The sequence below is a fragment of the Rosa rugosa genome, chromosome 4 (assembly GCF_958449725.1).
Source record: "Rosa rugosa chromosome 4, drRosRugo1.1, whole genome shotgun sequence".
Lineage (NCBI taxonomy): Eukaryota > Viridiplantae > Streptophyta > Magnoliopsida > Rosales > Rosaceae > Rosa > Rosa rugosa.
In genome coordinates this window covers 34,974,705-34,988,731 of record NC_084823.1, presented here as the reverse complement: position 1 = coordinate 34,988,731, position 14,027 = coordinate 34,974,705, and the positions used below count along the sequence as shown (strand labels likewise).

Here is a 14,027-nt window from a genome sequence, read left to right as displayed (position 1 = left end):
AAACGCGGAAATGTACTAAGTCTAAAATTAAGGAAGCGGGAGCCAAATTTTCACTCCCTCCCAACACTTAGTCAGATTTCCACGACTGATTGACTAGGTTTTCCTCTACTTTTCCCCACACCGGCCGCGATACAGAAACACCGAGACCGACTTCCTCTTTCACCCACACCGCGACCGATCGTCCTCTTTCCCCACACCGCGATACAGAGACACCGCAACCGAAGTCATCTGTCGCCCCCGTCCAGTAACCGACGACCTCTTTCGCCTTCTCTGGCTCCGATGGCTTGATTTCCTCCTCCTTCTCTCTCATCTCTCTTCTGAAATCCAGCGAATCTCCCAATTGCTGAGATCGAGAAGCCGAAGCCGGAGCTGCAGTGGCCGTCTGTCCTTTCTCTTTCCACGGGCCTCCCCTTCTCAGCCCCTCTCTTCGACCGTCGAGGCGGCGACGGCCATCGCTCTCATCGACGGTAATTTGCTTGAATCTATAGTTTTCTGGGTTTGTGATTTCGTAAATTTGATTCATGCTTGTGCTCTCTTTAATTCTGATTCAATTTTCGTTACCCATATAACGGTTGGAAATAAGATTAGACTTTTGTATTTTTCTGAATGTGATTTTAGGCACTTCTGAGGCAATTACGGCTATTAAGGAGCAAGAGAAGCAAATTAACGATTTTAGACAACATTAGTGGGATTATAAGACCTTCAAGGTACTTATCTAAGCTTCGACTAGTACTGAGTTGCTGAATTTTCAGTCCAGTGAACTTTAATAAGATATTTGGTGCTATGTTTCAGATTGACGTTGTTATTGGGTCCACCGAGCTCCGGCAAGACGACGCTACTATTGGCTCTCGCCGGACGCCTTGGAACTGGTCTTCAGGTAGTGGTTTATCTTGCATACTCATGAAGTTTATGATAGTTGCTGATTTTGAGACTTCAGCTTCAATTAGTACTCATTTGTTTATGTTTGATCACTTTGAAGATGCCAGGTAGCACAACATACAATGGCCATGGCTTAAACGAGTTTGTGCCGCAGAGGACGTTGGCTTATGTCAGTCAACAGGACTGGTTTGCGGCGGAGATGACTGTAAGGGAGACTCTTGACTTTGCAGGACGGTGTCAAGGTGTTGGATTCAAATATGGTAAGGTTTGGGAAATGTGTACTTATTTGTGCATGGTTTGTGTTTGATGAAGTGTTGACATGAATGTTTGGTGACAGATATGCTAGTAGAACTAGCAAGAAGAGAAAAGATTGCGGGGATAAAATCCGATGGTGATCTTGATATATTCATGAAGGTACTTGTTCTTGCTACAGATGTTGATTCTTTTGAATATGTACTATGTAGTGATTACTGACGCAATGTTGTTTTCCAGTCATTAGCTCTTGGAGAGAAAGAGACAAGCCTTATGGTAGAGTACATCATGAAGGTATTTTCTCGATTCCAGTTATTGAAATTCCTACTATGTTGTATCAAGATTTCTTGTTTCATTCTCTTTCTAGTACTAACATATTTCTGACAAAGATTTTAGGGTTGGACATATGCGCTGATACGTTGGTAGGAGATGAAATGCTTAAAGGTATATCAGGGGGCCAAAAGAAGCGGCTTACTGCAGGTGCATACTTGGTGTTTCTAGAAAGGTATAGACTAGGTATAAGCTCTGCGTGTTGGGTAGGAAGGATAGTTTCGAGTTAAGACAGTATTGCAACACAGACTTAGAGATAGGTGAGAGCCCCAAAGACTTCCTCTTGTGAGTACCCATGGAGAAAGGCATTGGATACATCTAATGAGGGATAGGCCAATCATTCTGCACATTGATAGATATAGGGTTTAGGGTTTAAAGAAAGAATAGATTATTTCTAATTCCTGAAGAGCGTGTAGGAGTTTGATTGTGGGAACCCAAAATGACCACACACTATGACCATAATGATTTGATTTCTAGATTGTCAGGAAAATAATCTCTTTCTCTACAAAAGGTAATTATACTTGGAATGTGATTTGGCTGAGGAAATCTCATGTAAGCTTTCTCTTTCTCTAAAAGAATAACCGAAACAAACAGGATATTCTTTTGAGTTTTCTGATGCAAGCTTTCTCTGTCTTAGACACAATGGGATGTTTCTAACTTTCTATACTGACTAATTATTTAGTTAATTAGTTCCTTTTCGTTTTCTGTTTTCAGCAGTTGTTGCAATTCGTTTTCATGACTCTTGCTATGTCAAAATGACTATATAAGTGGACCATATGTAAGTGCTAACTTCGCCATCCGTTTTCCTGTTTGTTCTGTTTTTGTCCCCTTTTAAATGCATTCTGGTAGCAAATGTTTGAAGTTACTTATATTTATTTCTCTGCAGCCTATCTACTTTTTTGGTATGGATCATCATATTATAGAAACTCAAAGTCTGTTTAACTAAGCAAACAGATGATAAGTTCTCCAAGAACAGAGAAATTCTATTGAATCAAACCATGCAGCTTAAAAGGAAAACAAGACTGATTTTCCAAAAGCTAAAGGCGGTTGGTAGATGCCTAGACTTGAAGTGGCATGGCATTTAATAAATTCAAATTGTAAGTTATTGATCATTGGTGTTGCACTTGTGGTGATTCTGTTGATCATTCTCATCACCAAACACCCAAAGAATTACCTATACCCAACACGCATAACATCTGGAGCAGCAGCTTTGGTGTTTTCAGCCTTCTACATCATGGTATGATATTGTCATGGAAATATTTTGGATCTTTAAGTTTTTTGTTTACTCCTCTTTATAAAAGTTGATATCCTCTCATTCCATGTTGATATCTGGGATATAAAGTACCTGTTTCTCCCTCTGCAATGGATTGGCATGAATGCTATGCTTGTCTACGTTATGGCAGCTGAAGGCATCTTTGCAAGGTTCATCAACGGGTGGCAGTACCTCTCTTACGACTTCAGGTTTTCAATTGTGCCCTTTATTTTCTTCATAACTACCATAAGAAAAAATATTAGTTTACGTCCTTTTTGGTTGGGAGTTGATGTAATAGACATGATCACATGAATATAGTTTGGAACACCTGTAAAAAGGCAAATGGAGCACTGGAAATTGTTAGTTTCTGGTACCGTGATAATCAACTCAAGTAAACTAGGATAATTTTTGTGCTTAAAATGATTATTTCCATGTTTCAACTTTCAAGGTAAAGAAAGTTGGTTGTTCTGTTCTATTCCAAATGAAGTAAACTATGCAGCTGAATTTGATAATATAAGATGGAAATCCAAATGTTCTGTTCAGGCTAATTCTTGACAATGATCAGGTCTAAACTATCCTTTGGAATGTGATAACATATAAGATGAAGTGCATGTTTATGCAAGCGGCATTTCTCTTTTTGCTGACAGCCATGATTTTATATGTTAGCCAGATAAGAACGACAAGGATTTGGATCGGGCGAGTGAGAGGCAGGATCTTGAAGGAAAAGAGCTAAAGCAAGAAACTACTTTGCATGAACTGGAGCTGGTTGCCGTCCATGCTCTTCATGAACTTGTTTCTTTAGTTCACAGTCATGTCAATGCTGCAGGGCAATATGATTTTGAGTAAGGCTAGATTTTGCTGACTATTTTGTAGTAGATGTAGTGATATCAGGATGAATTGTGAACAAATTATACTGCATGTAGTTATTGCAGTAGCGGTATCTTCTAGACTAGCCTTAAAGTAGGTTAGGGTTTATTGTGCAAAATTTTTGAAGCTACCTCAAGCTCTAATTTTGTATAGAAATTAATGCAATTCCCCAATATTTGAATTTCATGTTATTTGTGGATCAACTTTCTAGTACCAAATACAGCACGAAAGAGTTATAACAGTAGTTTGAATTCATAGACTGATGTCAAGAAAAGAAAAAAATATCAGTTACTGATGAAGAACTGATGTCAAAAAATATAAATTACATCAGTTTGATAACAAAAACCGATGTTAGAAAAGAGAAAATACATCAGTTGCCAAACAAAAACCGATTTCTTGATTACTATGGACATCGATATATAAACAAAAACCGATGTCTGGTATAAATATGGACATCAAGATATAAACGAAAACTGATGTCTAAAACAATTATGGACATCGATAAAAACACAAAACCGATGTCTACAATTAATATGGACATCGATATATAAACAAACACCGATGTCTAGAGTAACTATGGACATCGATACAAACATAAAACCGATGTCTAGAATTAATATGGACATCGATGTATAAACAAAAACCGATGTCTAGAGTAACTATGGACATCGATATAAATACAAAACCGATGTCTAGAATTTAATATGGACATCGAGATATAAACAAAAACCGATGTCTAGAGTAACTATGCACATCGATATAAGTAGAAAACCGATGTCTAGCTTATGAACCAGATGTAAAAATTTATTAGAACCGATGTGTAAAATATTATTAGACATCGTTTCTAAATCAGAAACAATGTTAAAATGGATAATTGTGTTGTTAGACTTATATTTCATTAAGCATCTAATGCCAAAATATGAAGGTTCGACAATAGATAAACACACCAAAATGGTGATCACATAAACGTTTTTACATCGGTTCTGAACCTTAAACCGATGTCTTGTGGCAAACTAGACATCAGTTGTGAACCGATGTCTTAGTTTTGGTGATCTTTAACATCACCCACTAAGACATCGGATTTTTTTTTTTTTAACATCAGTTGTGAACTGATGTCTATGAACTTTATCCTAGTAGTGATTATACCTGTCACGCCCCGAATTTTGAATAATTAAATTCAAATCCGAAACGCGAGAACAAACACAAGAAAACACATATAGAAAATTTTTCATTTAAATTAAGTAACAAACAAGCTAAACTCACAATGTCAATACCGACTCGTTCTTTAGAGTCACATATTACATTACAGATAGTTTACAAATCAAACTGAATGACAATTCAATAAGTAAACACACCCACGACAACTCACTACCCAGCGGAAGACTACAAGTATGAGTGACTTGGTTCATAAACTCTCGCAAGCGTACGAATCGTTGTCAAGTAAGGGAAATATTTGGACCTTAGTTTATCGTACCTCGGGGATTAGGTGTTGGACCTAACCAAGATAATTGGCGGTAGGATACTAAAAGCACACACGAAAAATAAAAAGTATAAACAATCAAGGCAACAAGCCTTGGCAATGCTCGGCTTAGCTCACACCAAGCCTATTCAAAGCCACTAACTTGTAGCCTCAAGATGGGTATACACAAATGAGTCGATGGATTTAATATTTGAGAGTTGATTTGAACTAAACAAAAAGTAATAAAATGCAAAGCGATTAATAAAAATGCAAGGAAATTAAACTAGAAAAGTGTGAACAATATAATGAGAATGTCGGGTGCTAGGGAGGTTCCTTCACCCAAATCTCATGTGTCGGAAGCTAATCTAATGTAGATGCAAATTTCCTACTTTGGCGGTAGTCGTATCCAAGGCGGTTCAAGGCTCAAGGACCGAAATTCCCTTTCATGATATTCCTACTCCGGTTCAAGGGTCGTAGGAACTCACTTGGCATGAACTAGAGCCGGTTCAAGGGTCTCTAATTCACATCAAGAGGCGTAGAGATCGAGGAATTAGACTACTAAGCGACCCGCCCGCGCATTTACTCAACGGGTGTAAATCACCATGCTTATAACCCCTCGAATACGAAATTGAAGGTTTCTAGCTTAGGAATTAGAGGGGGTCAAGCCTCTAACTCCATCCTAGACATGCTCAAAATACACACCCTAGAGTTGACTAGGCTCCTAGACATGCATTTTAACCCAACAAAAATAGATATAAGCATCCATCATATGAAAATTGCATCATTACATTAAAATAAGCATCTTTTACACAAGATTTGGACTAGGGCACACAACCCTAGCCCCTAACAACAAATCTACTCACTACCCATCATTAAACAAACATCAATATACATAATTTAAAGAGGAACAAAGTGAAGAGAAGTAGGAGTAACAAGAATAAGCCACAAATTGCTATAAAGAAATTATGGCTAGCCTTGATTTATGACTCCCCACTTTTACCCAAATTTAATGGTGATGAATTTCTTGATGCTTGGGCTCCCCCTTTGAAATTTGTGGAATTGATGAGAAGATGGAATCTTAGTGAGGTAGATCTTGGTGAGGTGAATTTTGGTGAGGAGGTGTGAAGCTTGGGGAGGTAGATCTTGGTGAGGAGAGGAAATTGGTGAGGGAAGAAAAAGATGAGAAGAATTGGAGGTGGGTGGTTTCGGTGTTCTGCTGGGAGAAGAGGAAGAAGGCTGAAATGGGGTTGGTAAGAGAGAGGGTCTGATGGGATTTTTGGTGTGCGGCGGATTTTTGATGACAATTCAATAAGTAAACACACCCACCACAACTCACTACCCAGCAGAAGACTACAAGTATGAGCGCTCTTCTACACCCACGTGACGGAAAGTCCACCTCAGCTTCGATAACGATCACCCGATATTCTAACCTGCACAATAACCCCTACACCATAGAATAGTGCACCGGGAATGTAAACAACAAACCTGGTAAGCTTTTCAGCCCGTATGAGTAAACTCAAATAAAGTGACTCACGTCACTCATGCTTATAATTTCTCAGCTCGTGAGATAATTAAAGCAACAATATTTCATTCCACAAAATACATGCTTTCACCATCTTAGCTTAACAAAACAATATGCAATTATCACAACAAAACGTCAAGTTCAAATTAATCAATAACTTGCTCAACAATTTCAACCCAATTAAAAACCCACATGCTCTGTCTCTCAATTCATTTTACGTCCCCACAATCTATTAGATCACTATTCCTTTGCCTCAACGGCACAATCAGGAAATCATACTCATTTCCCTCAACATAACGCGGTTGCCAAAATCATGCCACCCCAACTCATTTATCAATCACTACAGATCACAACCCACAATAAGAATTAAGCAAAATCAATAATCCCTGCATAGAAACTTAGTTTAGGAGATCACATGAAAACAAACAAAAGAATTCATAGTAATCCCTACATGGAAACTTAGTTCAGGAGATCACATTAAAAACAAACAATAGAAATCATATAAATCCCTGCATAGAGTTTAGTTCAGGAATTTATATTAAAACAAACAATACAAAAAGCGGTAATCCCTGCATATAACTTAGTTCAGGAGATTACATTAAAACAAACAATTCAAAAGATAGTAATCCCTGCATATGACTTAGTTCAGGAGATTACATAAAATTCAACAATTAGAAGGAAAAGGAAAATAAATGAAGAAGTCAAACAACTCACACTAAAGTCAATAATCACCCATCAACTCCAAACTAAAGTCGATAGTCGATGTTCACCCATCGACTTTGACTAAAGTAGATGATCACCCATCAACTCCAAATAAACACCAGATCCGAAGATCAGAAAACGGTCACCCACAGTGACTCCAGATCCGAAGATCAGCAAACGGTCACCCATAGTGACTCCAGATCCGAAGATCAGCAAACATTTACAAAGAATCCCACATGACTCAAAATGTTACCCCAACTCAATTACTCTTTCAACACGACAAATCAACAAGCCCCTGCTATAACAAATTTTCCACAAAGAGTAAACGCACAAAACCACATTCTGAATAATTCACAGTTCATACTCACATCACAATGTCACACCATCCATATATATATATTCCACGTAAATATATATATACGTAATCATTCACGCAGGAATGACCACTATACCAACTATAGTTTTATAAATTATACTTCTCGAAAATCATTTTATATCAAAACATTGTTTTAACTTACCCATGAACCGTTGTCGATCAAGTTCATATATTTTAAAACAAATAATTTCATTTGATAGATACGATTTCTCATGCTAACAATTAAATCTACTAAAATAAAACATAACTAATTATCAACCGAAACACCGTGAGATTTACTCACCTCTAACTCCAGCTGCGTCTTCACACAAATACCAAGACAAGCACAAAATCATCCAAACTCCGCTCACACAATTCCGTCAATCACCTAATCACATCAAGGTCACACTCAATACAACACAAATCACACAATTCGCAAAACACAATTACACGACGATCCAACAGTCGGATCCTCATCCGAGACCATCCAACGTCTTCAGAACACTTCTACGATCACTATATCAAAACTACAAGTCGATCGGACAGCCGAATCCTCACGGATAGAAAACCGATCGAACCGAAAACCCTAAAACTTGGAAAATTCATAACATGCTCATACGATTTCCAAAAATTACAAACTATATATCGAAATGCTCGTATCGACGAGTAGATCGCACTGAGGAGAAGAAACTGCCCCAGAGGTGGCCGGAGGCCGCCGGAAACCACCACCACAGTGGCGGCACCGCCACCAAACCAAAGTCAAAATTTGACAAAACTTCCAACATCAAAGTTCTTCATCTCAACTCCAATTGAAACATTCATAACTAGCACAAAGTCAGAATCAAAGCCATTTGGCCGGAATTTACCTCGCAAGTTTCGAAAACCGATGAACCCTAGAATCACAATCTTCAAAATTCGACCTCCACACTTTGAATCGTTGCAAGCCGCTTGGAGGGAAGCATTAACGTCCTATGGGCTGCAAAAGCCCTCAAGAATCACCGGCTATGGTGGCCGGAAACGTGATCTCCGATCTAAGTTCAAAGCATCGCCGCCGCCAAACTTCCCGGCCTTGTACAGCCGTGTACGGTGCTTCCCACGAAGAATCACCACCACAGACGTGTAGAGGGGACTGAGGCGAGCAGGATTCCCTTTGGAATCGCGCCGATTAGTGGCCGGACGGTGAAGAAATCGGCCGGCGAAGGGAGAGGGCGAAACTGGGCTCGGGAGAGAGAAGAGAGAAAACTTTCCCAAAATGGAAAGTCAGATTTTTCTGATATTCTTCCGGAAAAATCCCATATATACCAAAATGGAAAGTTTTTCCGACGGCCATAACTTCTTCATACGAACTCCCATTTCCGCGTTCCGCATGTCCACGAACTCGTATCGACGCGCTCTACAACTTTCGTGAAGGAAGTTCTCACAGAATCTAAATGTATAAAAAGTCAAACTTTGTGAACCCCCTAAAACGTGCACTTCGAATAATTATTCGTCCGAAAATAATTCCACTCCACCCTCGAACCACGAAATCGTACAAACGAACACCTTATTAATCCCAGGAAACATTTAGGAATTAATAACAAATTTCCGAGGTCTTACAATACCACTACTAATGAACCTACCAGTAAGTCAGTAACCCACAATATTTATAGCAATTCAAAAGTACTCTAGCTTGAACTTTACCATTAAGCTTGTTTGTACCTAATTTAAAGGTAAACTTAACTCATTGACAATGCATTTTGTGTACCTACAATTAAGATACACGTGATGCGCTCCCTTCAAGGAATCTTAAAAATATTATACATTTGTTTTAGGCATATTAATGTGCAAAAAAATTTATAGAGAAGATAGAATATTGCAATAATACAAGCATGCATCCATCTTGCCTTGAAAAACTTGTTTGGCTCCAATTTTGTTGCAGCTGGTCAACAGTCTCTTTTATGCGCGTGGGCGTGCCAGCACCGTTCGGGTGCGGTCGTTGGGGCTGTCCCTTGACCTGACTATTTTGTTGCAGCTGGTCAACAGTCTCTTTTATGCGCGTGGGCGTGCCAGCACCGTTCGGGTGCGGTCGTTGGGGGTGTCCCTTGACCTGACTTCTTTTGAGCGATTGTAGACGAGGAGAGCACCAACCTCGTGGTGGGATTCTTTATGCCTCGTGGCGAGGACTTTTGCTGAGCTTCTTGAAAATCACAATCGATACTCGATGTTGTAGATCGAGCAGAGCGAGAACCACTGGGAAGTAGAGAGAACTTGCTAAAGCCTGACTTTAGCTTGGCTGGGTTGCTAGGGCGTTACCCTTGCTTGGCTGGTTCTGTAATCGTTGTGGTCGCGGCACTACCGTCGGCTCCCGAGGAGACTAGGACCGAAGCACGTTGACAGAGGGTTTGGTGGCACTAATAGTCGGCTCCAAAGGAGACTAAGACTTAGAGTGTGATCACCGATAAGAGAAGGAGAAAGAGAGGAGTTGCTCTTAGAGAGGTTTGCTCTAGAGAGAACTTAGATCATCTTAGAAATGTTTTGATGTATGAATTGGTCATTTGTGGTGTTTTTGGTCGTGGTACTACAATCGGCTCCCAAGGAGACTAGGACCGAAGTACGTTGACAGAGGGTTTGGTGGCACTAATAGTCGGCTCCAAAGGAGACTAGGACTTAGAGTGTGATCACCGATAAGAGAAGGAGAAAGAGAGGAGTTGCTCTTAGAGAGGTTGCTCTAGAGAGAACTTAGATCATCTTAGAGATGTTTTGATGTATGAATTGATGAATTGTTTTATGTTGTAGCCTCTATTTATAGGCTACCAAACAACAGTATTTGGCCTTAAACAACTCATAATGGGTTAGGTTTTAGCACTTAAACATTAATGGAATGTTAGGTTTGAATACTTAAACACTTAATGGAATTTGTTAGGTTTAAGTCATTTTCTGCTCTCTTATCCCTCAATTTTTATCTCCACTAAGAACTCAGATTCAACCTTCGATTTCTTCATATGAAATGATCCACCATGAATGTAGATTATTGTGGTAAAATTTCAGAATTTATTTCCATGTGGTTGGGCCGGAAATGCTGCTGGACCTCTTACAGGTCCAGTTTCCAAGTTTTGCTTCTGCAGAAAATTGGACTGTTTGTTTGAAGGTTTTCCACTCCGAACGAGCTTTGGCACTCTTCATAAGAAACGATCAATGGGATGTCTAGAATTAATCTGGAAAGTTTCAACTCATTTGGAGTTCGGATGGTTAGTCCGTCATCCCTCATTTCTTGTCTAGCTCGCTTTCTCCTAGCCGAAGTAGGAAAATGTGCTAAAGTTGATTTTTCATTTCCATGTTTGGTAGGCCTTATTTAGCCTCTTAATAATATATTTTTGAACTTATCGAAAATATATATGTGAGCCACTGATATTGGCTCAATTTCTCCAAGACACGCTTTGTCAAACCAAAATGCTCATTTTGAGTCCAAACAAAACTAACCCAAAATTTTGAGACAAAAGTTTCCTTCTTGGGTTTATTTTATTTTATTAATAAAATAAAAATTAAAAAAAAAAAACCGCGTCCAGTTGCAATTTAATCCTCATTTTCTTAAAGTTCAATATTTTTTGAAAAAAAAAAAACTATTATTTTTTTACGCTTTTTGTATAATCACACTTTATACAGTTACGATATTTGTATGAAAACGCGTATTCAACATTTCAACGCGTATTCAATATTTGTACGATATTTATAGCCGTTATCTCTCTCTCTCTCTCTCCTAAAAGCATTCCCCTCTCCCTTTCTGTCTCGATCTCAATTCTAGGGTTTCTTTTGCCCGCAGGAGCGACTCGCCGGAGATGGCGACTCTGTCTCAATCGACGTTGTTTCAGGAGAAGGAAAATCTTGATCTCAACGGTAATCTTTCATTTCCTTCTTCTTTTCATGTTTCAAATTGTTCTTCTCACCCTAATTGTTCTTTTCATGTTTCAATTCCAACTCCAGAAAGCTCCACTTGGTTCTTGATCTTGATCACACACTCCTCCACACCACTCAACTCTGTAATCTGACACCTGAAGAAGACTATCTCAAGATCGGAACCCATCCTCATCGAGATGTTTTCGTGCTTGAAACTGTGATCACCAAGCTCAGGCCCTTTGTCTGGAGATTCTTGGATGAAGCCAGCAAGATGTTTGAGCTGTACATATACACAAAGGGTAACCGGTACTATGCGGGTCTAATGGCTGCCCTGCTTGATCCTAGGAAGGAGTATTTCACTTCCAGTTCTAGAGTCATATCCTGCGAGGATCACGGAATCGTGGGGCGATATAAGAGTTTGGATGCTGTGGTTGGCTGCAATTATTCTAATGTTTTGATCCTTGATGATACGGAAGAGGCATGGACAAAGGAAAGCCGGGACAATCTAATCATTGCCGAGAAGTACTGTTTCTTTAGGCACAAAATGGGCCTACCTAAATGCAAGTCTTATGCTGAGTTAAAGACTGATGAATGTGGATATCTTGCAGCACTTCTTGAAGTGCTTAAGGCAATCAACCGTATCTTCTGTGATGAACTAGCCAGAAATCCTTCTGGTGTAGATGTGAGGGAGGTGTTACAACTGTTTGGAAACAATTGTTGAAGGTTGTTAGGCATCCTGGAAACAGTTTCTTGACCAAATCAAGCCGGTGATCTGCCTAAGATGGCGCATTGTGCAGTTTGTAATGTCTTAGGCATCTTGGAAGAACTTGAGACTGCTTGAAAAGAGGAAAAGAATATCCCATTCCATTCTCTGCTAAATACCACTTCATTCGTTGAGGATCAATGCAAACTGACCGTGGCTTTTGTCACGCCCCGAATTTTGAATAATCAATTCAAAGTCCGAAACATGAATAATAACAATTACAAATAAACGTCCTGAATTTTTTTCTCACAAACAACCACACTTCACACCTCTCAATAATACAATAAACCAAATTCTCAAGTTATTTATTACAGCACACTCTCACCAAATCAAATTGTGAGGCTCAAATGAGCTTAACTCACCTCACTATTACAATTGCTGTAAAACTATAACAAATACTCTAACCCGCACGATCACCGCCCTGATTCTCCTGACCTGCAGGATTACCCGCTACACAATTTGAATAGTGTACCGGGATTGCAACAACACCAAACCCGGTAAGCTTTTGACAGCTCGTATGAGTAAACAAGAAATGAACGGTTGATTTATTAAATCATATTTCTTTTAACTCAAGCAAAACAACCAACAATCACAACATCCACGAAGCAATCCACAATCCCCAAAATCAGTCACTAAAATCACCAACTCTAAATCACCAAAGATTAATACGGGATCTAAACTCACATCTTTCTTCTCAAAACCCCGAAAGCGTATTTATACAAATACGGTGACTGACAGACTAGAGCTCTAACTGAATCGTAGCCCATCACCTGGCCTAGGTTATGGCATCCGACATGATTATCAATATCGTAGTTCATCAACATAGGTTAGAACATCCGATACACATACTCAACTTAGCCCATCACCCAATAAGGGTTGGGGCGTCTCTTACACTCGACCAATCGTAGCCCATCATCCACCTAGTATTAGAGCATCTGATTCCCCCATACTGGTCACTATGTTGACCCTAAAACCAAAATCGAGTACAATAATATTCTTTCACACAATAGGATCAATAATACCATGATACGTACTATTATTGTGTATATATATGTACTCAAAATACAACTCCAAAAATCACCAATCCATACTCAATCATATCATCACTCAATACCATGTCATCCATAAATTTCCAATATAATTTCACCAATCACTATCATCATAAATGAATATGGTAAATCACGTTTTCGATTTCACATCACTTAAATCATTATAAAATCACATATCTCCATGTCACACCAATCCATATATAACCACGTAAATATATATATATACGTAATTATCCGCTCAGGGATAATCACTAATACCAACTATAGTTCAAGCATAAAAATCGTGAAATTCATTTTGTATAATTAAATCATTTTACTTACCTATGGACCGTAGTTGATCAAGCCCATATGATTTAAAACAAATATTTATTTCATAAATATTTTCACACAATTACGACAAAATAAAGTAATTAAATTTATTCGGTTCGTAATATGAACCACGTGAGGTTTACTCACCTCGATATTCCCGCTGCGTCTTCAATTTAACACAATACACACCGAAACCGCTCACCCAAGGAAGACCGTCAATCACCTAATCAAACATGACCTTCACTTAGCCAATAATTCAAAAACATACTCAAACGACAATCCAACGGTCGGATCGAAATTAAATGATGATCCAACGGTCGGATCCTCACGGATCGCCTTTAGGATCACCCTCCAAAAATCATCACGAAGATCCAACGGTCGGATCAAAATTATATGATGATCCAACGGTCGGATC

General features: G+C 39.0%; 2 protein-coding genes and 1 long non-coding RNA gene across 4 annotated transcripts in view; 2 read left to right on the top strand and 1 right to left on the bottom strand.

Annotated features, from left to right (window-relative positions):
• Positions 1 to 349: 349 nt before the first annotated feature.
• On the top strand, positions 350 to 3,771 carry LOC133746139 (ABC transporter G family member 31-like). Its single transcript, XM_062174302.1, has 9 exons — positions 350 to 467; positions 619 to 707; positions 793 to 877; positions 980 to 1,139; positions 1,217 to 1,293; positions 1,372 to 1,425; positions 1,521 to 2,698; positions 2,804 to 2,922; positions 3,380 to 3,771. The coding sequence occupies exons 4-7, from the start codon at positions 980 to 982 to the stop codon at positions 1,689 to 1,691; spliced, it is 462 nt and encodes a 153-aa protein (XP_062030286.1). The 5' UTR covers positions 350 to 467; positions 619 to 707; positions 793 to 877; the 3' UTR covers positions 1,692 to 2,698; positions 2,804 to 2,922; positions 3,380 to 3,771.
• Positions 3,772 to 11,345: 7,574 nt separating this feature from the next.
• On the top strand, positions 11,346 to 12,409 carry LOC133746513 (RNA polymerase II C-terminal domain phosphatase-like 4). Its single transcript, XM_062174685.1, has 2 exons — positions 11,346 to 11,491; positions 11,579 to 12,409. The coding sequence occupies exon 2, from the start codon at positions 11,763 to 11,765 to the stop codon at positions 12,210 to 12,212; it is 450 nt and encodes a 149-aa protein (XP_062030669.1). The 5' UTR covers positions 11,346 to 11,491; positions 11,579 to 11,762; the 3' UTR covers positions 12,213 to 12,409.
• A 102-nt stretch (positions 12,410 to 12,511) lies between these two features.
• The window catches only part of LOC133741807 (uncharacterized), a 97,102-nt gene continuing 95,586 nt past the window's right edge, over positions 12,512 to 14,027 (bottom strand). The window contains exons 1-2 of one of the 2 annotated variants that reach the window (XR_009862149.1): positions 13,760 to 13,831; positions 12,512 to 12,704 (exon numbers count right to left, since the gene is read on the bottom strand). This is a non-coding gene — a long non-coding RNA (uncharacterized LOC133741807). Of the gene's footprint in view, positions 12,705 to 13,759; positions 13,832 to 14,027 lie in introns of those variants that run through there. The other variant, XR_009862148.1, reaches the window with a different exon arrangement.